This window comes from Aquarana catesbeiana, linkage group LG06 (assembly GCF_042186555.1).
Source record: "Aquarana catesbeiana isolate 2022-GZ linkage group LG06, ASM4218655v1, whole genome shotgun sequence".
Lineage (NCBI taxonomy): Eukaryota > Metazoa > Chordata > Amphibia > Anura > Ranidae > Aquarana > Aquarana catesbeiana.
Window position 1 is genome coordinate 228775151 of NC_133329.1, and position 26232 is coordinate 228801382.

At 44.0% G+C, this 26232-nt stretch overlaps 1 protein-coding gene across 1 annotated transcript in view; it reads left to right on the plus strand.

The window, feature by feature from the left end:
- The first annotated feature begins 951 nt into the window (after positions 1–951).
- Positions 952–26232, plus strand: part of LOC141148056 (ectonucleotide pyrophosphatase/phosphodiesterase family member 7-like) — a 185960-nt gene continuing 160679 nt past the window's right edge. The window contains exon 1 of the mRNA XM_073635210.1: positions 952–1204. Coding sequence (XP_073491311.1) covers positions 952–1204 — 253 coding nt within the window. The remainder of the gene's footprint in view (positions 1205–26232) is intronic.

Below are 26232 nucleotides of genomic sequence, written 5' to 3' on the forward strand. Positions count from 1 at the left end.
AGTATAAAAGACACAGAAAAAGTAAGACTGTTACTTTGTTTTCAACAGGCAAAACACATTTAATAAAAAATTATGTAAATTGCACTTCCAAAATGGTTGTCTATTTGATTGAATGTAGCATATGTAAAATGCTGTATGCGGGATGTACATTCTGCAATCTGCGTGTTAGGATATCAGAACATTACAAGGACACTCTCAATAGTACAGTAATGCAAAAAATCTTTCCAACATATCTAAACACTTCAGAGAATTTCATGGTGACAATGACAATGTAATTTTCCTTCTGTGGTTTAGAACATGTGTAAAAACCTATTAGAGGGGAAAACATACACAACATCCTGCTGCTGCGGGAGGTGTGGGGGATATATATATTAATACTCAAGTTCCTAGTGGAATGAATAACAGAATTGATGTTAGCTTGTTTTTAAAGTAATAGATTCTGGCTTTGAAATGGTTAACATTCCTTTGTTTCCACAACCCCTTTTCTCTTTTTTCTCTTTTTTCTCTCTGGCTTTACCAACCTCACATGTTTTTAATTGTGTTATTTGATTTTAATTAGGATGCACTGGCCCCTATTTGTTAGGTGACTGTATATCTTTCTATATAAGCTTGATTTTATTATAATTCAGTATGCTATGAGGAAGGCTACGGCCGAAATGCGTTAGAATTTCAGATATAGCACTGCTTGTTGTGCTCCAATAAAAGTTTTAAAAGAAGAAGCATTTGTGTTGCCGACATTTTTTGCTATTTGACATTGGGATATAACAACCTGTGCACTGACATTCAGCTCATTATCCTTCACTATGCAGTAGAGCTAGGGTGAATTTTCTTGTTAAGATATAACTATCCTAAGTGAGCTTTGGCCTGATAAGCAACTGATAAGTCACGGATATACACATTTTTCAGTAACAGCAGATCTTAGCCATAACTGCGCACCATCTATATACCACCATGAAATATAATTATTTTGTTGTTCTTTTTTTATTTCTTTTCACAATTATTTTTTGTAAGCCAATTTTTAGAAATGGAAAGAAAACACACAACAAGCTTCTTGTCATATCCTTTGATGGATTTCGTTGGAATTATGACCAAGATGTTGACACTCCACTACTGGATTACCTGGCTGAAATAGGTGTGAAAGCAAAACACATGACCCCGCCATTTGTAACAATGACATCTCCATCTCATTTTACTACGATCACTGGTAAGTACAAAATCTTAGCTATTATTACTATTAAGCACAATTATAAAAAGTATTTGTGTGTAGGCAGGTGGCTGGGAACCATTTGCTGTGTCTACAAAGCACATCTGCTCCATCTGCCCAGCGATGTTGAGGAGTGATGCTGTGATTCTATGATCACTAAGGGCTAATTCACACAATATGTGGTGACAAATATGTTACTGCATTGTAAAATGTCTGCCACCACAAGGGAACACAGGAAACAATTGTTTCCTGTGTGTCCCATTCACACTGTAATACAACCTAGGGCAGGAACTGAAGGGCAGCACAGTGCATTGGGCTGCTTTACAGCACCATGATAAAAGTGTATGTTTACATTTCAAATAAAGTTTGTACAAAACAAAAAAAAGGGGGAGCTGTGTAATGCGCTAAATCACGCACCACACTGCTCCCTACCACAGCCAGTAACGGACATTTGTTTTCTACTATGGGCTCCAAATGAAATCTTAAATGAGAACTTATGGAAGCCTGCATTGACACAGAATTGTCACACACTTTGGGCTGTCATCTTAAACACAGGAGGGCTATATAAAGCTTGTACTGCATTACAAGTGTGCCAATTGTTGGGAAGTAGAAAAGGCAAGGACAGGAACCCGACTTGATAAGGACTGTTAGGTCTCGGCCCCAATTCTAGATTGGTAGGAAGTCGAGTTTTCCTCCAGCTATTGGTCAGGAACCAGCCTGTTGTGGAGCTGTCCATTTTAGGGTGGGATTGCTATAAGCAAAGGGTCCCTGTACTTCAGCAACGTAATGAGGGCATGCTGGACATAATCTTAGCTGTTACATGTGCTTTACTTAAATGGGTGTGTGGACAAGGGATTATAGCGGTGCTAGGGTCAGGAAGATTAGAGAAGAAAAGATAAAACAAAAAATACTAAAATTACAAATTTTATTAATAGTCTATCATAAATACAATGTACATTATAAACAATTCATACAGTAATTATACAAATTTTGTGGATACATGTACTGTAAGTGACCCTAAGAATGGTCAAGTGGGCCAGATGGCAAGTGGCCGTTGAAGGAGGGGGGGCTCATTTTCCTACCCTTTGTTCCCCGCCGCTGGACTGCGGTTGTCCCTGGTGCCTTGGCTAGCCCCACGACTGGGGGGATTATCTGTGGCGTGGGTGGTGGGCGGCGGCTCCGCGGGCTCTCCCGGTTTGGGGGTGACATGGCTAGCGCTGTCTTTGCCTGTACAGACGCCAAGGCGCAGACAACTGTCTGCCCCTGGGTGCCCACGTCTGTTCTCAGACCCTCTGGTCCTTTATTCCATCGGCAGATTGGGTGAGATGACACCTTGGTACTTCCCATTCCAGGGGTGTTCGCCTCTCCAATCGCCACACGGTCCGTGAGATCTGAGCATGTGCGCGCGTTGCATGATGGAACTCGTAGTTCCTAGGCACCGTGCAGTGCACAGCCGTGGCTACCCCTCGTTTAGCGTCCGCACACCTGATCATCATCTGATCAGGTGTGGGGGGTATATGAGTAACCGGCCAGTCCCTCAGTTCCCATGGACGAGGGACGTGCCTGCATTCGCTCTGCACACAGCTACAAGGTAAACTTCTGCCTTTCAAAACACCCTGACTTCATGTTGTTTACATGAATTATTTATTACTCCTTTACATACTTTTTAGAACTTACTTTGGACCGGCCTCTTACTCTGGTGGTTAACACTGATTTTCTCAAGCAACACGGTGTGCTTCATGATGAATTAGGTAATAGATTCTTTTTCACTAGCCTCACCTGTGCCCAAGTACATTTTAAAGCTTCCATTTCCCTACCTTTCTGATCCTCCTTTTTACCTTTATATTTCATATAGGATCCACTGTTATTTTTATCCCTTTTTCATCCCAGCACCGGTACTATATACCTGTGAATGTACCGCTATGAGAATCTTTTCTTACAGCAGATACCATCAAGTAAGTATAGGCATAAACTACCATATCTGGCCCCAGTTAATAACAGCAAGACCCCTAACACTATCCATTTTTCCAACTAGGCCTGCTTTAAGTGGTCTGCAGATATGGTTCTACCTTGATGTCCTTTCCTTGCTGTGTGCATACATATATCATAGGCACTTCCTGACCTTGCCTCTCTACAGCTTTTAGATATACATGTAAGTCCGCACCTTTTCCAGAGATATAGATACATTTATACCTATTTATATACATATATTTTTTGTTCTCTTTTTAATACAATGCACATATGCGCAACCCTCTATTCCTGGAATAACTACCACAGTGCATTATGACACATGACTATCTTTACATTCCTTTGCCAGGTCTACTGTATGCCCCCTGCAGGCAGAATTTACGGCGCGGTCTGCCTGCTCCCCTGTGGGGATCTCCTTGGGTGGCTGTGTTCCCCCTCTCCCTCTCTTCCCTCCCGTCTTGGGCACTGACGCCCCAGGTATGTCCGCAGTTCCGTTTAGTGGTGTGGAGCTTAGGGTTGCATGAATGTCCAGCCACAGTTGCAGTGTGTTATTGTTTTTACTATGTAGTGTTTGGTCAAATTAATATTTCTAACATGTGTTTTTATGTCCACCACACAGAATTTTTTATATATATCCACCCTATGAGCTCCTGTTCCCTGAAGAAGCCAATGTTTTGGCGAAACATGTAGGAAAATGAGCCCCCCCTCCTTCAACGGCCACTTGCCATCTGGCCCACTTGACCATTCTTAGGGTCACTTACAGTACATGTATCCACAAAATTTGTATAATTACTGTATGAATTGTTTATAATGTACATTGTATTTATGATAGACTATTAATAAAATTTGTAATTTTAGTATTTTTTGTTTTATCTTTTCTTCTCTAATCTTCCTGACCCTAGCACCGCTATAATCCCTTGTCCACACACCCATTTAACGTTTGATTATTTAGGGGATGAGGTGCTGTATCCTCTGGTACCATCTAGCCATCTTTACTTTTTTTTTACATGTGCTTTACTGTTTGAAGTAGATCTGAAGAAGGCCAGTTTCTACAGTGTATGCCTGTATATTTGAAAAAAAATTCATCTTAAAGAAACACCTGGCTTACTTCTTTTCTTTGTCTTGTCTACTGCCCCATGGTTACATCCTCCTATACATGGAACAGAGACTGTTTCCAGTTCAATAGTTTTCCATGTCGGAAGCCCAGTGCTGTGGTCTTTGCTTCAGGGCTTTTGGTGCTGAAAATAAGGCAAATACCAATGTTTTCTAAAGTGTCAAAGAACAACAGAATGTGCCTAACCCTAAGCCCTCCAAGGCTTAAACCAACTTTGGCAAAAAAGACGGCTGAGGCCAATAGACCATTTTGTCATGGTGAAGAATCAGGAGCTGCCCATGGAGTTGTGAAGCCCCAATTAGAGGGCAAGCACAAGTTGACCTATTTACATTGTAGGTCAATATTTTAAGGTGAGCATGTAGGCAGGTAACCTACTGTAAATAGGGTTAGCATATATTTGCCCAGGTCACAGGGAAGGAGTTAATATTTTGCGTGGTCGTTTGCTGGGGTCCAGCTTACCACCCGTGTTCTATAAAAGTGAAGAGGTCCGTATTCTAAGAGACTTTACCTGTGCAGGTAACCTGGGGCAGACACAGTTAGGTTAGCCACAGTTAGCCAAACCTTTCCAGCGTGCGAACTGTGAGAGCTACATTGCATTCCAGCAAGTGCACAGATTGCTCCCTCACAAACAAATTGCCCTAACACAACTAAAATTGGAGCCAGGGTCTTTGAGAAAACCCAGTGGGCTGTAGACAGGCCACAAATTAAAAATGACTGTTTTCCACCACAAATTGTAGAAACAAACCTCTGGTAAGGAGGAAAAACTGGGACATGTACTGTAGCTAAGCATCCTTTATGTTCACTGATGCCAATAAAATCTCCCTGACAAAAAGTAACCACCACTGTATGCACAGATTCCATTCGAAACCTCTGTACCTGGAGAAACCTGCTGAGATATTTGAGATGGAATATGGAGCGAACATCGACATTTGGCTTTGGAACCATAAAATAATTTGAATAAAAACACAAAATCTTACTCCTTGACACAGAAGATGATCTACAGCCTACAAAAGTAACAACCTTATTTGTGGATTCATAGAACTGTTTGAAAGCCTTAAGTGTGGAGGGGGAAAACTTTGGAATTCCAACCTGTACAGCAGACCCATTCGTTCACCACCTCCCCTGCCATATCTCCGCAAAAGCCTGCTTACATCCCCCCACTCTAACTAGTGGGGTTGACCCTTCATTAGGAGGGGGCCTTAGAGTCCCCTTTTGGTGGCTTGGAGACCCAGGATTTTTTAGGGAACTGGGACTGAACTTTCACAATGGAAAGCTGAGTTCTGCAAGGTGTGAAAGGAAAGTCTCAAGGAGACAGAGGGAACAGTCAACCTCTGAGTCATGCCCAAAATCTTCTGGAAATACTTTTTCAAATCTGGGCCAAAAAAAACCTTCTCTATGAAAAGAAGAACTTGCCAAAAGCTTCTTGCAAGGCAAGTGTTGCAGACCAACACTTTAACTGAAGAATCCTGCGCATGTGTATCAACAAAAGCCCTAAGCGAAAACATGCAGGATGGAGTCCTTCAAGGCATCCACAACAAAACATAGAGCCTGAGGATCCACCAAATGCTCACCCAAGTCAGCATCACTGCTTGCTGACTCCAAAATCCTGGACAGATGCCTTAGCTCAGTCTTTAGGCTCTGGCAAACTCCAATAGCCACAACCACGGACTACAAGGTTACAGGCGAAAGATGCTTTAGGCAAGGTTTACAACCATTTGTCAGAAGCATCCTTGAAAACTGAGACATTTTCCACTGGGTACCTATGATTTTTAGTGAGATAAAAGACCAATGCATCTACTGAGGACATACTCCACTTCTTAATGAACTCCTCCACCACAGCATACTTCTGAACAAATCTCTTTGGAGGCAGGGTGAGATAAAATCACATATACAAATGCCTCCATTTGTGCGGTGCCCAGCTCACACTAGGGAGTGTACCAGAGAGTTGCTGCTCTATCCCCACTGAGTCAGACAAAAAACCCATCCTTATTGACATAGGGGCCAGATGCATGTGCAACCTAGGTAGTGAGAATACCTGATAAGGGTATTCCCAGGGGAAACTGTAGTGAGGGGACATGTTTAGGATCCCTCTGACCTAACAGAGGTACCTGTAAACCCTCTTCCCCCCATATTTTCACCTCTCCGCCATTTAAGAGACATATGACCTGCTGAACCAAACAACTGGAATTGTGCTAACCTAGCAATCCCAATCAGGCTTGAGATTCTGTGCAAAAGCAACAGTGCACTGGTACCCTCAGAGACAACACTCAGCTGCCAGTGCCCCCCCCCCCCAAATATGCGTGCTTACGTGACCTAGACATAACAAAAGGTCCCCCTAGCTGAAGGGCCAGTTTATCCAGCAGTATAGGCTGGAAGCGCTTCTGCCTCTGTCTGTGCACCTCTGTGTGCCTTTCCCCACGTGTCTAAATCAGGAAATTTGTGCAAACAATATGGCTTCCCCTCCTCCATTTGCCAATGGCATCATATCTTGTGCGCAATGCACGTGCACGAACAGCATGACCCGATTCCGCCGCTAAGGGGGGCACATGCTGCTCTCACCCCTCTCCCATATGCCTAATCATGTAGTGTGATTGCAGAGACACATGCAAGGACAGCGAGTCCAAATACTGCACCCGCCCCTGCACTGTTAGCTCAAGGAGAAATAACTTGCACAGTATTATAATCACACACAGCTAAGAGGCTATCAGGGACCATGAATCAGACCGAGACAGAAGTATAGTTAAATCACACTTGTTTAATAATAATAAAAATAAGGTAAACAGAGTAAGCGTAGTCAAAACAAGCCAGAGTTTAGTAACCGGATCGGGTAGTCAGCCAAGCAAATGTCAGAGAGCCAGAGATAAACGTAGTAGTACAGCAAGCAGGATCAGGAGCCAGAAGGAACGTCAGCTGAGCAAGTCTTCAACAGGAACACAGGAGAAAGTCTCTGTGATGTTGACAAAGGCGAAGGCAGAGATCAAGTAAGCTGGATGACTTTAAGTAGGCAGGACTGACAAGCAGAATCAACAACAGCTGGGTAACTGTGGAGAGAGATGGGAGCTGGCAATTAGCCGACAGCTGAGTGGCCAGCTCAGAGAAAGAAGGGCTGAGCCCAGCCCTGACTGTACCCGCTCCTCAATGACCCCTCCCCCTAGGAGGACCACCGGGCTTGAGGGGAAAACGTCTATGGAAATCAGGGGCAATCAGGGGAATTCAGGACAGGGGCATGTACGTCCGAGTATGAGACACAAGAGCGTTCCTCTGGACCGTACCCCTTCCAATGCACCAGGTACTGTATGCGCCCACGGAACCTACGGGAGTCAACAATGGATTGTACTTCATATCCCTCATGGCTCTCAACCTGTATAGGGTGAGGACTTGGCACCAAGGTGGTAAAGCGATTGCAGACCAAAGGTTTCAATAAGGAGACATGAAACACATTTGAAATGCGCATACTAGGTGTTTTTCTTGCATCTAGCAAGGTTCCTCTGTGGTATAAGCAAGGAAGCTGAGATTTCTGCAGTGTGTAAATGTGCTTTACTATACAAAGATGCTGTACATACAAAATTATTACAATATTAGGAATACAATACAAGACTGACAGATATCTATAACAAGCAAAATTCCTAGCAAACTGAACAGCCTATGGTCTATAATAGTACAAATACACTTAAAGGTTACTTATCTTCTGTTACTGTATGTTCGTGATCTCCATTGGCAACGATTCTCCTGGAGCATCAGGCAAGTTTCTTCTATCATGAGTGGCGTCAGATGTTACAGCATGATGGTGTGTGTGTGTGTGTCCCTACTCACCCCCTTTTATGTGTCAGGCTGTTTGCCATAGTTACCAAACAACAGAAAACATGCCTGTTTACTGTAGCTGTAAAAACAATGGACTGTTCAAAACTGCCTCTACGTACCCATTGTCTAATCAAGCCAACACCTGACAGTAATCTAACAGTCATTCTTTCAGTTTGAAAGCTGAAAGAACCTCAGAAAAGTACATTTCTTACTTGTTTACTGTAGCTATAGAGACAATAGCCTGTTAATTGAACTGTCAGTTGAATACAACAATGATATTTACCCCCATTGTATAAAACAGCATTTGTTTGAGAAATCTACTCAAGCCAAAAACTGACAATATCTCTATGACCAACCACTATTGTGTAATGTTATGTTCCATGTATTTTAAGTCTGGTTAATAAAAAAAAATTGTATTGTAACAAACGCAAACATTCCGCCCTAGATTTTTTTTTCTCAGACTACACACAAAATCTCTTCATTACTAAACTCATTCTAAACATTAATTTTCCTTGAATGCAACACCTTCCATTTCTGTCACTGAGAAGGTGTTTCAGTCTTTAACTAAAAAGTTCATTAGAAAGTCCATTCTAAAGTTCTTTAGAAACAAGTCCAGGCTTGTAATACATCAAAGGCCTTGCTCTCCACAGCTCTTGCGATCTTCCTTCATTCTTTCCATCATGTAACCACTTTTTTCTGGTCTTCCTATGGATCAAATCGGAGACAGCCTGTGGAGTGGAAAACAAAGCGGATTATCTGTTCCTTCTAATAATACATAAACAGTAGATCCAGGCCTTTCAGCTAAAATCTCTCCTCTAAATGGCTTCTTGCCTGGATATCTGACTAACACTTTGCCCCCTGCCTGTACCCACTTCTGACCCTCCCAAAGAACATCAATAGGGAAGAGAGGAAATATACTGATATTTCCAAGAAGATCACTGCTGTTTATTTTGGAAGGTTTGCTGTTATGTAGCCTCACTTTCCACTCTTGCTGAGAAGTATCCACTAATCAGTCAGAGTTCCAGCCAGTCTTGAAGCTCATCTGTCAATGCAAATGTAACTTCAAACCTTCCTGCCAGATTCCCTCTCATTCCTAGATAGGCTTCAGCTTCAGATACGTCACTCTTGGTTTCTATGTCATGTGAAGCAGTAACATGGTATCTGTTAAGCCCTGTTCTTTCAGGAACCTTACATAAATACTGAACTCTGCACTCCAGCTGTGGAATCTGTGCCCCAGCCCCTACCATCCTCTCATATGGTGTGCTTTTGGCTATTGGCCTAGAATTTAACAACATGACTGCCTGTGTGAGGACCCGATCCCACCCCCTTAGTGTATGTGTGGGTGTAAGTTTGCGTATCTGGTCCTTCAATAGCCCGTTGTATCTTTCAATCAAACCAGCTGCCTGTGGATGGTATGGGATGTGGCACAACCAGTACACTCCAGAATCTTTGGCCCACTGCTGTACTGTTGATCCAGTGAAGTGTGAGCCGTTTCCACTTTGGACTTGTTTGGGACAACCATAAGCAACGACAAGATTCTGGAGCAGTTGAAGCATTGAGGCTTGATCTGCAGGTTTGCAGGGATGAACAAGCATAAGTCCTGAACAGGTGTCCACTGCAGTGGAACAATATCTCAGTCCATTGTTTCCCCGGGGCAGGGGACCGATGAAGTCAATCTGCCAGATCTCTGCAGGCCCCTCACCCCTCTTAATCGACCTGGTGGAGTACTTTTGCAATGGCCATTGTCGCACAGTTCCCTATTACAGTCTTTATCATGTCCATGGATATAGGCAATCCTCTCTGCTGTGCCCATTTATATGTTGCTTTCTGCCCCAAATGTCCAGATTGCTTGTGGGCCCAGTTGGCCAAGTTCATCAAGACAGGATCAATTGGCACAACTGCCTTCACTTTGGCGATTTCATCTGCAACTCTGTTATAGTTCTCAAAGTCTGTGACTAGGGGCACATGTGCATCAACATGCCCCACTTTTATGGTGCGGGAGTGAGCTTCCTTCCAGATGTAGTCCCAGACTTCCTTGCCTCCCCACACCACCTTTCCACGAATCATCCATTTATTGGACTTCCACGTGGGCATCCAAGTTGTCAGTCCTTTAAAAACCGCCCAGCTGTCAGTGTAGATAGTGACATGGGAAGAAGGATCCTCCTGAAGAGTCATCACCACAGCTTTCAACTCTGCATACTGACTGAACCCTCCAATTCCGGTCTCCTGCAGGACTGTGTCTGTACTTGGGTTGTAGGCTGCTGCTGTCCATTTACGTCCAGACAAGGTGACTATGGCTGAACCATCAGTGAACCACGCTGACTCCTTCATGTCTTCTGACAGAGACTCAAAGGGTGGAGCCTCTTGAATGGGGGATGACTGCAGCACAGGAATTTCTTCTTCTGACCGGGTGCTGGTAAAAGTGACAAGCCCAGCCAACTGTTTTGAAATGTCTCTAACATCCCCAGCTGCAATACCCCCTCTTTCTTGAAGGTACCACTTCCATTTCATCAGTGTCTGGTTCTGGGCTACAGCTGCCCTAGTGGTCAGTCCATTATCTCTCACCCATCCTGCTATTGGCAATGCAGTATGGATGGTGACTGTGTCCTTTCCTGTAATGGTCTCTACATGTTGAAGGGCTGTGTAGGCCCCAAACAGGTACTTCCCTAGGGGCGTGTATCTCTTCTGTGCCCCTGTCAGTTGTTTGGACCAAAATCCAATGGGTATTGCTCTCAGTCCTTTCTTTTCATTTGGCTGCCACAGACTCCAAGATATGGTACCATTCTGCTCCACTACATCCAGCTGAAATGGTACTCTTTGTCTCACGGGTCCTAATCCCTGATGCTGCAAAATAGCTTCTTTAGCAGCCAGGAATGCAGTCCGCTGCTCTGAACCCCATGAGAACTCAGTCTTTTTTCTAGTGACATTATATATAGGCCTCAGAATCAGTCCAAGATGTGAGATGAATGATCTCCAGAACCCCACAACTCCAATGAACTTCTGTGCCTCCTTTTTGGTAGTAGGGGGCGACAGCTCCTGGATAGTTTGCACAACTGTCTCTGGAATTTTCCTCTGCGGCCCAGTCCACATCATTCCCAGGAATTTCACTTCTGTGGCAGGTCCTTGGACTGTGTCTCTGTTGATAGCCCACCCTCTGTTCTCCAAGTGCTCTATCAGCAGGTGCAGTGCTTCAGTTACATCTTCTTTTGTCCCAGAGATCATGATGTCATCAATGTAGTGAAACACAGCGACTTTCAAACTCAGGGTACTTAAATCTCGGGCAATCAGTCCATGACAAATCGTTGGAGAATGAACATAGTCTTCAGGAAGCACGGTGAAAGTGTACTGGCGGCCGTCCCACACCATAGCAAACTGGCCTTGACACTCTGGGTCTATCAAAATTGAAAAGAAAGCATTAGCCGGGTCTATCACCGCATGATATTCTCCTGCATTTTTAGCAATTTTCTCAACAATTGAGATCATATCTGGTACAGCTGACTTCAATGGAGGTGCCACTTTGTTTAGACCTCTGTAATCCACAGTCATTCTATATGTCCCATCAGGTTGCTTTACTGAGAACACCGGAGACGAGAAAGAACTTACAGCAGGTCTAAGGATCCCTACTCTCAACAGTTCTTGAATAGTCTCCCCAATTTCTTTGTGGCCTCCAGGAAGTCTGTACTGCTTGAGACAAACTGGCTTCTCTGGTGGAGGAATGTAGACAGGAGTAAATTTCGCATGACCTCTGACCACAGCCTTCACTGCCCTTACCAGACACGCTTTATCAGGATACCCGAATGTGAATGTACCTCTTTCAGTCTGAAACGACTGACCTTGAAGTACATCCATCCCAAGAATATTTTCGGGTAACTCTGATACCAAAACATTTGTCATAAATCCTGATCCCTTGCCAATAGCCAATTTCACCAGTACCCTAACTGCTGGTGTGGTTTGCCCTCCCAAACCTTCTACATAAATCAATTCTCCTTTGTGATGGGAAGGGTTACCTTGCAAAAGTGTAACTTCAGCTCCGCTATCAACTAAAGCCATTACATGTGTAGGAGAAGATGACTTCACCCACCATACAGCGACAGGTGCATATGGGCGTCGGTCTCCTGCTGTCACTGCCCTCACGGCTATTACAGGAGACTCGCCTTCCCTTCATAAAGGATAAAGAACCTCCCAATACCCTTTTCTGATTCTCTCTAACTCCTCCCCAGGATAAAGGGATTTGGGTTCATGTTCAGTTTTGGGAATTGGTTTGGGGCCAACAGGAGGGGTCTGTTCTGTTTTCTCTAAGTCCAGGCTGGTGTTATCTTCACTAGGAGTAGTGTTTCTAACCCTGACAGTTTTCCCTACTAAATGTTTCCACCTCTTCAGCATTTCTGCAGTAGAAATGCCATCTATCTCATCTTTAGGTACTCCTGCCTTTAATAGGTCCACCCACATTTGTTTTCTAGAAATAACTAGCCTGGTTTTCTCTTCACCTCCTGTCTTCTCTACCTCATTCCCTTTCTTCTCTGTTCTTTTCTGCTTGTATTCTTCCTGTTTGGCCTTGACCTTATCTACTGCCCTGACGGCTTTTGTTTTAATCTCCTCTAGCTCCCCCAACTGGCTTGAAAGGGTTGTGGCTTCATGAATCTTGCTGTTTAATCCCAGGCCTCCCAACAAGGACAATAATGGAGCCCTGAGATTAAATGGCGCAGACTTCATCAGCTTAGAGCGCAGAGCAGACGTAAAGGGTTCCATATCTGGACCCATCCATTCTGGAAATATATTTAATCCGGTTATACAACCCATCTCACGTAACCTGGAAATACCCTCTCCCTCTCCTATTGCTCTCCATGAGTAGGTATTTTCCAGGTCAGTCGGACTAGCGTATACTCGGACTATTCCATCTCTCACGAGGTCTAACAGTGAAAAAATCACGCTAAACTCTCGGGCTTTTCGCATTGCCTGATGCAATTGTGGATCATGGGTTAACACTCCCATGGTCACTGCTTCCTTACCTGACAAAACAACACTGTTCGCCCCTTCATCCCATAAGCGTAGGAGTCAAGTCAATAGGGGCTCCCCAGACCTTTGTTTGTATTGTTTTGCCAGCTCACGGAGTTCAGTTTGTGTAAACTCCCGCACTTTTTCAAATTCAACATCTCTGGGGTTGCGACAATGCACCTCCCCATCTGCCATATCCTCTCTATCATGTTGCCGTTTCCTATGCTTAGTAATGAGTGGTTTGACATACTTTTTCTTTCGCACTAGCAGATCATCATGCGAAATATCAAACTCTATCTCCTCATCCTCACTATCATTTGAGGAGAGCACATCCTCACAATCCCAATTTTGGGACGTGACAATGGCACGTACCCTGGCTTTACTAACAGGTTTATGGCCCTTCCTTTTCCTTAAGGCATTAATTGATTTGATCATGAGGGCTGCACACCGCTCTTGCAAATCATCAGCCCGACTAGCAGTTGAACGCACACACTCTGAAGCAACTGCTAGCTGGTCTTTTAATACCTTAACTTCTGCCTCTGCATTCTCCCTTCTCTGTGATTCAGTGTAAATAGCATTAAGGAAATACCAGCCCACTGTGGACACTGTCCTCTTCTCTTTTTTACTTAAATCCATCCCCTGAAGGCTAAAATCTACAAAATGATCTGAGACTTTATCACCCCAAGTCAGCTTCAAGGGAGAAGCATACTTCACAAATTCTTTAGCAAGAGGCTCCCACTCATTGTCTCTGGCCCAGACAGGTAAGCTGCACACTTCCTTCTGGCCACCAGAACCCTCTGCAGCCTTGCTTTTCCTAAACAGCTTACGCAGCATTTTACCTAGCACAAGCTACACAACATGCTACAGAAAAACAGGTCTGCTTCAGTTGAATTATAGCACAGATCGTGGCACGAGCCCCCAAATGTTTTGCTTGCGTCTATCTAGCAAGGTTCCTCTGTGGTATAAGCAAGGAAGCTGAGATTTCTACAGTGTGTAAATGTGCTTTACTATACAAAGATGCAGTACATACAAAACTATTACAATATTAGGAATACAATACAAGACAGACAGATATCTATAACAAGCAAAATGCCTAGCAAACTGAACAGCCTATGTTCTATAATAGTACAAATACACTTAAAGGTTACTTATCTTCTGTTACTGTATGTTCGTGATCTCCATTGGCAATGATTCTCCTGGAGCATCAGGCAAGTTTCTTCTATCATGAGTGGCGTCAGATGTTACAGCATGATGGTGTGTGTGTGTGTGTCCCTACTCACCCCCTTTTATGTGTCAGGCTGTTTGTCATAGTTACCAAACAACAGAAAACATGCCTGTTTACTGTAGCTGTAGAAACAATGGACTGTTGAAAACTGCATCTACGTACCCATTGTCTAATCAAGCCAACACCTGACAGTAATCAAACAGTCATTCTTTCAGTTTGAAAGCTGAAAGAACCTCAGAAAAGTACATTTCTTAGTTGTTTACTGTAGCTATAGAGACAATAGCCTGTTAATTGAACTGTCAATTAAATACAACAATGATATTTACACCCATTGTATAAAACAGCATTTGTTTGAGAAATCTACTCAAGCCAAAAACTGACAATATCTCTATAACCAACCACTATTGTGTAATGTTATGTCCCATGTATCGTAAGTCTGATTAATAAAAAAAAATCATATTGTAACAAACGCAACACACTAGGAGGAAGGTCCAAGGCGTAAACCACTGGGTTAATCCTGCAAAGGATACGGAAAGGCCCAATAAACCGAGGTGCGAACTTCAAAGAAGGAACACGAAGTCGGAGGTTGCGAGGCAACAGCCAGACTCTGTCCCCAACCTGGTAGGAAGGTGCAGGCAGACCACGGAGAATTGCTCCAAGGACTGGTTGGCTAGTTCTGCGGCCCCATTAGACTGTGGATGATTCGCAGAGGAGAAAGCAAGCTGAATTCCCAATTGTGCACAAAAGGCTCGCCAGAATCGGGAGACAAACTGACTACCCCTGTCCGAGACAATCACCTTGGGTAGCCCATGTAAACGAAAGATCTCCCGAGCAAAAATGGAAGCCAGTTCCTTAGAAGTGGGCAACTTCATAAGTGGAATACAATGACACATCTTTGAGAACTGGTCAACCACCATAAGGATAACAGTGTTGCCTTGGGAGTTGGGTAACTCCACAATTTAATCCATAGACAGGTGGGTCCAGGGCCTCTCTCCATTGGGTATGGGTTGTAGCAGGCCCACAAAGTCAGGCTAACTCAAGACAACAGGTTTTTGCATCTGAGGGTTTGCCCAGGCCAAGGCTCTCTCAGAAAGCAAAGATATCACGAAACCTACTTTGCTTCTGTCCGTGGGAAACGTCTGGGGCAGCATCTCAAAGTAAATTTCAACCTGGTTGAGAAACCCTCTGGATTGAACTGGATCGCCCCTAACTTGCTGGGGAAGCGGAGCGGAACCAGACATACCTCTTATAGAGGTAATACTCGAGGCGGGTGCCTGCACAGAGACTGGCGCAGCAGCAGAGACGGCCTGCAACTCAGGTTGTACCGGAGCAGCCACAGTGGGAGACTCCAGGTGAGCCGTGCGACTCAGGAGAGTTTGTAACGTTATGGCAAACTGATCCATGCGGTGATCTTGCTCATACAAACTGGAAAAAATATTACCAACAAGTGGATTGACTGTATCTTCTGAATTCATGGCCTTCGCCTACTATCAGGGACCATGAATCAGTCCGAGACAGAAGTATAGTTAAGTCACACTTGTTTAATAATAAAAATAAGGTAAACAGAGTAAGCGTAGTCAAAACAAGCCAGAGTTCAGTAACCGGATCGGGTAGTCAGCCAAGCAAATGTCAGAGAGCCAGAGATAAACATAGTAGTACAGCAAGCAGGATCAGGAGCCAGAAGGAACATCAGCCGAGCAAGTCTTCAACAGGAACACAGGAGAAAGTCTCTGTGATGTTGACAAAGGCGAAGGCAGAGATCAGGTGAGCTGGATGAGTTTAAGTAGGCAGGACTGATGAGCAGAATCAACAACAGCTGGGTAACTGTGGATAGAGATGGGAGCTGGCAATTAGCCAACAGCTGAGCGGCCAGCTCAGAGAAGGAAGGGCTGAGACCAGCCCTGACAGAGGCTTAAAATAAAAATGTACAGAATGGTGAAAAAAAAACAATATCCAGCCAAACAAGCTGGCTGTGCCTCAAAAGGGCCTTCAGAGACTCCAACTGTGATTCACTTCCCTGGACCAATATAACATCCGACCGGAAAAACCTTGTCCAACCCACTGCACAAGGTTATATACACGCAGGGTCCAGTGCTGTTAACAAAATTATAGGTCATACCCACGTCATGTCCCCTTTCTTCAGTGCAGGGTATGGGTAGCACTCTGCTGAACAATGAAAGTCATAGGAATAGATCTAGAAACCAACCAGTCTGAGTCTTAAAACTGTTTAGAAAATCTGCCCCTGTAGTATTGAGAAGTACAGCAGTGGCCATCACCTTTAGAAAAAAAACACAGGGCCTTCCTGTATGGGAGGGGTTATGTAGGAGAGGACTTGCTGTCATTTACCAGTGTCCAATCACCTGTAGGTGGTACATAACCCTGTGAGCAAGAAATAATAGAGCTGCTCTGTGTCCTGTGATATTCGATAGAGAAAGCTAGTTTTGTTGTGTCTTTTAATGGGCTATTCCCAGTACTTTTTTTTAGCAGGAACGTGGGGGAACGCAGTTCCTGCACCTCCTGCACTGAATGTATGTAATGGCAAAGGGTGCTGGGGTGTGCTGGAGGCTGGGAGATCTATTGTTGATGGGAGGAATCTACTCTTGAGGGAGGGGTCTATTGTTGTTGGCTTCTGGAGGGTCTATTGATGCTGGCTGCTGGGGGATCTATCGTTGCTGGGGGCCAATTGTTGCTGGGAGGGATCTACTGATAAAAGAGGGGTTTGAAATTGTTGGCTGCTTGAGGGTCTATTGATGCTGGCTGCTGGGAGATCTTTTGTTGCTGACAGGGGTCTATTGTTGCTGGGGTGGATCTGTTGCTACTGGGGTGTCATTTTGTTGCGCAGGGTCTATTGTTGTTGGGGAGGATCTACTGTTGAAAGGGGGTTGTATATTTTAATGCTTATTAATAAAATCTATACAAATTACTTAGCACCACAAAATGATACTTGGTTCTGTATTCACTGGAAGGTAGGTAGAGGGTGGAACCAAGGGACAATGCTCAGAGGTGGATAGGAGACGAAGACAAGGGGTAACTTGAAAAGGGGAGTTCCTGAACCCATTCTCTGAGAAAAAAAGCTCTGGCTATTCCTTTTCATCTTGGTATTGTTGGCTGGAGCTCTGCTTTACCTTCCCTTTAACCTTAAAGGATATCTAAACCCAAGAACAAAATTTTAAATATTGCTTTTTCCTAATTCATAGTTGTAGTGATTGCAATAGATTTCTTTTTTCAGGATGAAAACATGTCAATCAAAAACAGAATATGTCTGTTGATCTGGCCAAAAATGCAGTGTCCTTGTTACTTCCTGTAAGCTGAACTGAAAGAACAAATATATCATATCTTCTTTCTGTAAACTACTAATACCCCCAACCCCCCATGTAATAGTGAGCAAGACATGCATTAACTATGGCTTCATCCATAGATACAGAGTAAGAGAGTATAGCCATCCTAAGTCAAGTAGGTTATTTTTTGCCATTTGTTTCATTTAAACCTTGCATCTGCTTATGTCAAGTGCATGTCTACTTTTCAATGTACAATTAATGTATGCAAATCTATGCAATCTTAATACTAATTATACAAGAGTGGTTGTGTGATGGGTCATAACATGTATGTCTGCTCTATTGGACATACAGTGTCTTGCAAAAGTATTCACCACCCCCCCCCCCCTCTTGGCTTTTTACCTATTTTGTTACATTACAGCCTCTAGGTCAATGTTTTTTTAATCTGAATTATATGTGATGGACCAGAACACATATACATACACACACACACACACACACACACACACACACACACAATAGTCTAAGTTGGTGAAGTAAAATTAGAAAAATATACACATAAAACTATTTTTCAGAAGTAAAAAACGAGTAATTGGCATGTGCGTATGCATTCACCCCCTATGTTATGAAGCCCATAAAAAGCTCTGCTGCAACCAATTACCTTCAGAAGTCACATAATTAGTGAAATGGTGTCCACCTGTGTGCAAGCTAAGTGTCACATGATCTGTCATTACATATACACACCTTTTTGAAATGCCCCAGAGGCTGCAACACCTAAGCAAGAGGCACCACTAACCAAACACTGCCATGAAGACCAAGGAACTATCCAAACAAGTAAGGGACAATGTTGTTGAGAAGTACAAGTCAGGGTTAGGTTATAAAAAAAATATCCAAATCTTTGATGATTCCCTAGGAGCACCATCAAATATATCATAACCAAATGGAAAGAACATGGGACAACAGCAAACCTACCGAGAGACGGCCGCACACCAAAACTCACAGACGGGGCAAGGAGGGCATTAATTAGAGAGGCAGCGCAGAGACCTAAGGTAACCCTGGAGGAGCTGCAGAGTTCCATAGCAGAGACTGAAGTAACTGTACATAGGCAGAGTGGCCAGAATGGCAGAGTGGCCAGAAGAAAGCCATTACTTTTCGCAAAAAACAAAATGACATGTTTTGAGTTTGCAAAAAGGCATGTGGGAGACTCCCAAAATGAATGGAGGAAGGTCCTCTGGTCTGATGAGACTAAAATTGAACCTTTTGGTTATCAAAGAAAATGCTATGGCTGGCGGAAACCCAACACATCACATCACCCAAAGAACACCATCCCCACAGAGAAACATGGTGGTGGCAGCATCATTCTGTGGGGATGTTTTTCAGCAGTCGGGACTGGGAAACTGGTCAGGGTTGAGGGAAAGATGGATGGTGCTAAATACAGGGATATTCTTGAGCAAAACCTGTACCACTCTGTGTGTGATTTGAGGCTAGGATGGAAGTTCACCTTCCAGCAGGACAATGACCCCAAACACACTGCTAAAGCAACACTTGAGTGGTTTAAGGGAAAACATGTAAATGTGTTGGAATGGCCTAGTCAAAGCCCAGACCTCAATCCAATAGAAAATCTGTGGTCAGACTTAAATTTGCTGTTCACAAGCGCAAACCATCCAACTTGAAGGAGCTGAAGCAGTTTTGCAAGGAGGAATGGGCAAATATCCCAGTGGTAAGATGTGGCAAGTGCATAGAGACTTATCCAAAGCGACTTTGGAGCTGTGACAGCCGCAAAAGGTGGCCCTACAAAGTATTGACTTTAGGGGTGTGAATAATTAAGCACATTGACTTTTGCTGTTATTTTGTCCTATTTGTTGTTTGCTTCACAATAAAAAAAAATCTTCAAAGTTGTGGGCATGTTCTGTAAATTAAATGATGCAAATCCTCAAACAATCCATGTTAATTCCAGGTTGTGAGGCAACAAAACATGAAAAATGCCAAGGGGGGTGAATACTTTTGCAAGGCACTATAATAAGCCATATTTGCAGTTGGTTATATTTTCTAAATTCTGGATTGATTATATCCCGGGGGAATATACACATTATATGTTAGGCATAATATGAATGTTCTGATTTTTCTTTAATACTCTAACCTATCAGCTTTGGGAATAAAATAATTTTGTTACTTTTATTCATTAAGATTTTTTTTCAATAATTGTTGGCCATACCCTAAATTTTCCTGTATATTGTCTCTTGCATAATGTTTACTATTAAAGTTAGGTCAGTGTTTCTCAACCAGGGTTCCTCAAGTGGCCCCCAGGTGTCCCGCAGCGATCTACCTGTCAGTTGCAAACAACTGACAGGTAGACCGCTTGGACACATGCAAAGATATGCAGGGAAGCGGCTGGCATACTATTGGCTGTAGCACGCTGTTCGCCACTGGCCCCTCCTCTCCTCCTGTTAATCCCAGTTGCTCATATGTGACATCATCAGGGATGGACAGGATAGGAGGAGGGGCCGACAGGGAACAGCACGCCACTGGAGGAGCCTCTAAAGCCAGTAGAAGAAAAACAAAGTCGGTACTGTATTGTGCCCAGCTGTGTCCCCCACACTTTGTCCAATAGTCTGTCCCATGCAATGTTCCTTGTCTCATGTAATGTGCTTTCTCCCATGCAATGTGCCCTGTCTCATGTAATGTGCTTTGTCCCATGCAATGTGCCCTGTCTCATGTAATGTGCTCTGTCCCATGCAATGTTCCCTGTCCCATATAATGTGCCCTGCTCCCAGGTAATGTGCCCTGCCTCCACGTAATGTGCCCTGCCTCCACGTAATGTGCCCTGCCTCCACGCAATGTGCCCTGCTCACACGTAATGTGCCCTGCTCCCATGTAATGTGCACTGCTCCCATGTAATGTGCACTGCCCTCATGTAACGTGCACTGCTACCACGTAATATGCCCTGCTCCCACATAATGGGCCCTGCCCTCATGTAATGTGCCCTGCTTCCCCCTCATGTAGTGCGCCCTCCTGAGCCCCTGTAGTGCGCCCTCTGCCCTGCTGCCCCCCACCACACACACACACACACACACACACACACTGTTTATCTCAAGTTAGGCCCAGAATAGAGCATCTCTGCAAAAAAAAAAAAAAAAAAAGCACAAGTTTCACATTAACTGCTTAAGCCCCGGAAGATTTTACCCTCTTCCTGACCAGAGCACTTTTTGCAATTCGGCACTGCGTCGCTTTAACTGACAATTGTGCAGGCGTGCGACTTTGCACCTAAACAAAATTGACGTCAAATAGAGCTTTCTTTTGGTGGCATTTGATTTGGTTTTTATATTTTGCACTATAAAAAAAAAAAAAAAAAACAGTATCAATTTTGAAAAAACGCAATATTTTTTACTTTTTGCTATAATAAATATCCCCCAAAAATATATAAAAAAATGATTTTTTTCCTCAGTTTCGGCTGATATGTATTCTTCCCCCCACACACTCACACCAAGGGATTTATTATGTTCCCTAGTGTGTGTTCTACCTGAAGGGGGGAGGGGACTGTGTAGGGGAGATGACTGATCGCTGTTCATACTTTGTATGAACAGACAATCTGTCTCTTCTTCCCTCAGAGAACCAGAAACTGTGTGTTCACATACACAGATCCTGGTTCTCGGTGTGCCCTGAGCGATCGCGGGAGCCCCGCGGTGATCGCGACTGCCATGCACTCGCATCGGCTCAGTGGGCAAACAGAGGGCACGCTCGCACCCCTAGTGGCCACAGGGCGAAGCGACGTTACATAACATTGTTTCGCCCAAATGCGGCGTCTGGTTGGCAAGTGGTTAAATAGGTAAATTTTAATATTTATTTTTTATTTAATGTTATTTTTATAAATAATATTTGGTATTATCAACAGCTCGCTGATCATACCAATGTTCAGTGAGCTGTAGACGTGAATGTGAACATTTTTTCAGGGGTTCCACCGAGATCCCAAACTTTTTGCCAGGGGTTTCTCGAAGGTAAAAATGTTGAGAAACACTGGTCTAGGTAATCTTGTGGTTTTTTTTTCTGTTTTTTTGTTTTTTCATTTTAAGGTTATACCTCACCTTTTAGTAACTTGAGATCATATTGTCATAGGGGAGCAAATTCTCATTCCCCAGTTTCAAGGACAGTCCATGTTCTTCCATAACTGGTCTCTCATTTAGCGGCCACCAAAAAGCTCTCAACAGTGTCCTCGGCCAGGGTTCTCTCTGTGATTACCACACCCTCTGAACCCTGGGTTAAGCTCAAAATTCCAGATTCACTATTGTCTTTCGAGGCTGTAGGGTCTCCCTGGGATGTCTCAATTCAATAGTCAATTCAAAAGGGGAAGCACAGCCCTCCTAGGGAGAAGGTGGCAGGAAGGGGAGTCATCAGCAAGGCCCCAGTCCATACCTGGAATACAGTCCTCTTTAGCCTCATGGGTCTCTTCATTGTCACTATATTAAACAGTTGCGGCAGTGACCATCTTTCTCTCCTTTAACAGTACCACTAGAGTGGTAGCTCCTTCTTCCTGCCACTAGTTTTGTCTAATTGGGCTCTTGGATCCTGTTTGTGATGCCATGTTTTATGTAATAGGACCACATGTAGTGTGCAATAACTTGTTCCCTACTAGCTCAGGCAACCCACAAGGCACTTGTGGTTCTCTAGCAGTAGACCCACCAAAGTTAATTTGGTTACCTGGAGGAAATGTACAGATCTCACCTCTTAGGAACCCTGTGGGCAACTCATTTTGGCCTGATCAGAACCCAAGAATTCACCAGGCTCCTTGAAGTGGAGCTCCAAGCTCCCCCCCCAAAAAATTTAAAATACAAATTCTGTAGAAGCTGACTTTTAATATAAGGACACTTACCTGTCCAGGAATCCAGCGATGTCCTCGTCCCAGCCAATTCTTCAATCGGCTTCAGGTGCAGGCACCTGCATCTCAAGCAAGGGACACAGGCATTGAAGCCTTGTGGCTTCACAGCCGATATCCTTCTGCTCATGTGCAAGCCGCACTGCACCTTGTGAATTACCATGTAGTCTTCTGGGACCTGTGATGTGTCCCAGAAGACTGCAGGGGAAAGAGGAGGGCCTAACTTCTGGTTAAGAGCACATGTGACTGGAAGTGGGAGCAGATACCTGTCAAGACCAGGTACCTGCTCCCCCTCCCCACCAAAAAGTACCAAATGTGGCAGTGGAGGGGGAAGAATGCAAACAAGCGGAACTTCCCCTTTTGGATGAAGTTCAGCTTTACCAAGATGTTTGTCATTTCTGAAGATTGTTATATAAACAATCAGCCATATACAATGTAGTATAATGGTAGCAACTTACGTAAACAGGTTGCCACAGATTTGTAATAAAGAAAGGAAGAGACATCCTCTGTTCCTTGTCACAGCACTGGAAGGTTTCCACCTCTTTGTTGAGGGGGCTCCATTCCCCTGGCTATATATACACTTGCTACAACACTCAAGAGTGGCAGGGAGCATCCCAAATGGGTCCCATACTGGTACTTTTACTAGTGCACCAAGGTCCTGTGGGGTCATATCGTGGCTCCCTGTGGAGACTTAGGAATAGGCCTTATGCACATGGGTGTAAAAACTGACACGTTTTTTTCGCCTCTGAATGTAGCTCCATATTTGTGCTCTAAATTTCTGTGTAAAAAAAAAATTATGTGGAGTGCATTTGTATTCAGCCCCCCTGAGTCAATACTTTGTAGAACCACCTTTCTCTGCAATTACAGCTGCAAGTCTTTTTGGGGATGTCTCTACCAGCGTTGCACATCTAGAGAGCAGGGTTGTAGATCATTTTTTTCCTGGGACATCTGTTAGTTAAGTAAACATGGATTTAGGCTTCAAAGTTTGGTTTATAAAGAGGTCCGTCTGTAATGCTGTTAACAAATGGGTTCCTCTTTATATTTAGGGCTGAGCTGCTGGCTAATTGTGATGTCTTAACCATGTTAAGTATGTAACTCTTAACTCTGTATCTCTTAACTATGTAAGAGAGAGCTGTTTTGCCTCTGTGTGTCTCCAGGCTTTGCTGCTGCTTCCAGGTGGTTTTCCCTTAACAACTACTCTCTCCCCTGGCTTGCACTCCTCATGCCTCACCTAGTTTTGTTCACAGCACTCTCTGCTGGAGTCTTCTTGGGGCCAAATCAGGCTTCCTTTGCAGTGAATCAGTTTTTCTCTCCACTGTCCTACCAGCAGGGCCACCATAAGAAATCATGGGGCCCAGTACAGACTGCGGCTAAGCCCCAGTCTTACTGCCTCTTGGTCACCCACCTTAAGTATATAATACAGCTGGAGGAGGCTACTCACATGCCATGGCTGTTAAAATTTTGCATCACAGCCATGGAAAATTTGACACAGCGGAACAAGTTGACTATTATACTTGGCCATTCCAGTCAATAGAGCCATGTCACAACTGTGAGCCAAACATTTTGCTTGTGCTTGCTGTGCATTATCACCATTTTACGCTGCCATTTGGCATGAAAAACAGGCATTCAGAGAACGACAGGGTCAACTCCTGAACACCCGACAGCAGCCGCACTCTGAAAAGCCATCCACTGCGGATTATTTTTCAGAGCATTGGATAGTGTGAACCCAGCCTAATAAGAAAAAAAAAGAATGAACACCACTCCTGGTTGATTCACACCAATCTACTACTCACATTCACTGGGTGCTGGCAACCACAGGAAAGAAATTTGCACAGTTCACCCCCATCAACACAGTCAGTGACAAGACAGTGATTATCGCTAGCAGCTATAGCAGCCATTTGCGATAATTGCAGGAGAATCCGACAGGCTGGTTGTACCAAAGTTGATCGATCGATCAACTTGGTACATTCAGCCTGCCCACTAATGGGTCTTGCTGAACCAATAGAGAGGGCGAGTTTCCCTAATGGGGGCATAGACAGCAATAAAAACCTGACAAGTGTTCTAATCCCTCTGCACTCCATCCAAAATGAAAAAAAAAAAAAGTTTTGCCTTTAGTTATAATTTAATATACAGAAAGCCCTTAAAAATACACATGAAAGTAAGGGAAAAAACTGTTGATACGTTTCATGTAACAAATTGTGTTATGAGTAAGCGCTAGTTCAACATGAAAAGTATCAGCAATTTTTTCCCATACTTTCAGTGTGATTGATGTATTTTTAAGGACTTTTTTTTTTATATTCCAGGTGCTTACTGGAGTGTAGCCATCCAGGCTAGTAAGCATAGGTGTGCGCAGCCTATTGCATTAGGGTGTGCACCTCAAAGCTCAAACACACATGCGGGTGTGCTACATACAGAGTGCAGGGTTCAGAGGGTGCTACGTACAGAGTGCAGGGTTCAGAGTGTGCTACATACAGAGTGCAGGGTGTACTATGTACAGAGTGCAGGTTGTGTGCTATGTACAGAGTGCAGGATTCAGGGTGTACTATGTACAGAGTGCAGGGTTCAGGGTGTGCTATGTACAGAGTGCAGGGTTCAATGTGTGCTATGTACAGAGTACAGGGTTCAGGGTGTGCTATATACAGAGTGCAAGGTTCAGTGTGTGCTATATACAGGGTGCAGGGTTCAGAGGGTGCTACATACAGAGTGCAGGGTTCAGAGTGTGCTACATACAAAGTGCAGGGTTCAGAGTATGCTACATATATAGTGCAGGGTTCAGGGTGTGCTATGTACAGAGTGCAGGGTTTTGGAGTCCCACATGTCAGCTGAAATAAAGCCCTGAGTAGTAGTATACAGTAGTAGTATACAGTGCAAAAATTATCTGCAGCCATGAATAATACCGTCACAGCACCTGTGATCATTATTATCATGCTGATGACCACACTGTACAGCCTATATACACTACAGTACGCACAGGCTGTACAGTGTAGTCATCAGCATGATAATAATGATCATAGGTGCCGTGTTATTCAGGACTGCAGACAGTGTTTGCACTGTATACTTGTACTACTACTTAAAGGACTGCAAGGAATGTACCAGACTGCAGAAAAGTTGGAAGACATAAAAAGTAAGACTAAGTTGAAGTGCAGATTTATGTGAGTGGAGAGCAGAAACAGGAGAAAGCGAACTGGAAAGGGGAGGGGTGATGAGGATCGGTGTGAGAGTGTGTGATTCACTGCATGGTCTTACTGGGAAGTTGTAGACATGTGGTACATGGAGGGGAAGTGCAGCTGAGGGTGAAAGGTGCCCATGCCATGTATCAGGAGAACTTATCAGGAGGAAGGGGTGAGTGACTGGGAAGGAGAGAAAGTTGATGGGTGTGGAGAGAGCTCAGTGAAGGAGGAGAGCTATTATTAATACATTGCAGTGCAGACAGTAGCAGATCTCTCACCTTGGATCACTGCAGGACCTTCACTCCTTGCATGAAGCTCTTGTTCAGGCTTCTCCCCGCATCGGAGCTGCTTCATCCCGCACCCACTAACACAGGAAGCCTGCAGAATGAATTTGAAGGGAAGGACAACGCTCTTTTGCCCCGTACACATGATCGGACATTCCGACATCAAAATCCATGTATTTTTTCTGACGGATGTTGGCTTAAACTTGTCTTGCATACACACGTTTACACAAATCTTGTTGGAAATTCCGAACGTTAAGAACGTGATGACGTACAACACGTACGAGGAGCCAAGAAAAATTAAGTTCAATAGCCAGTGCGGCTCTTCT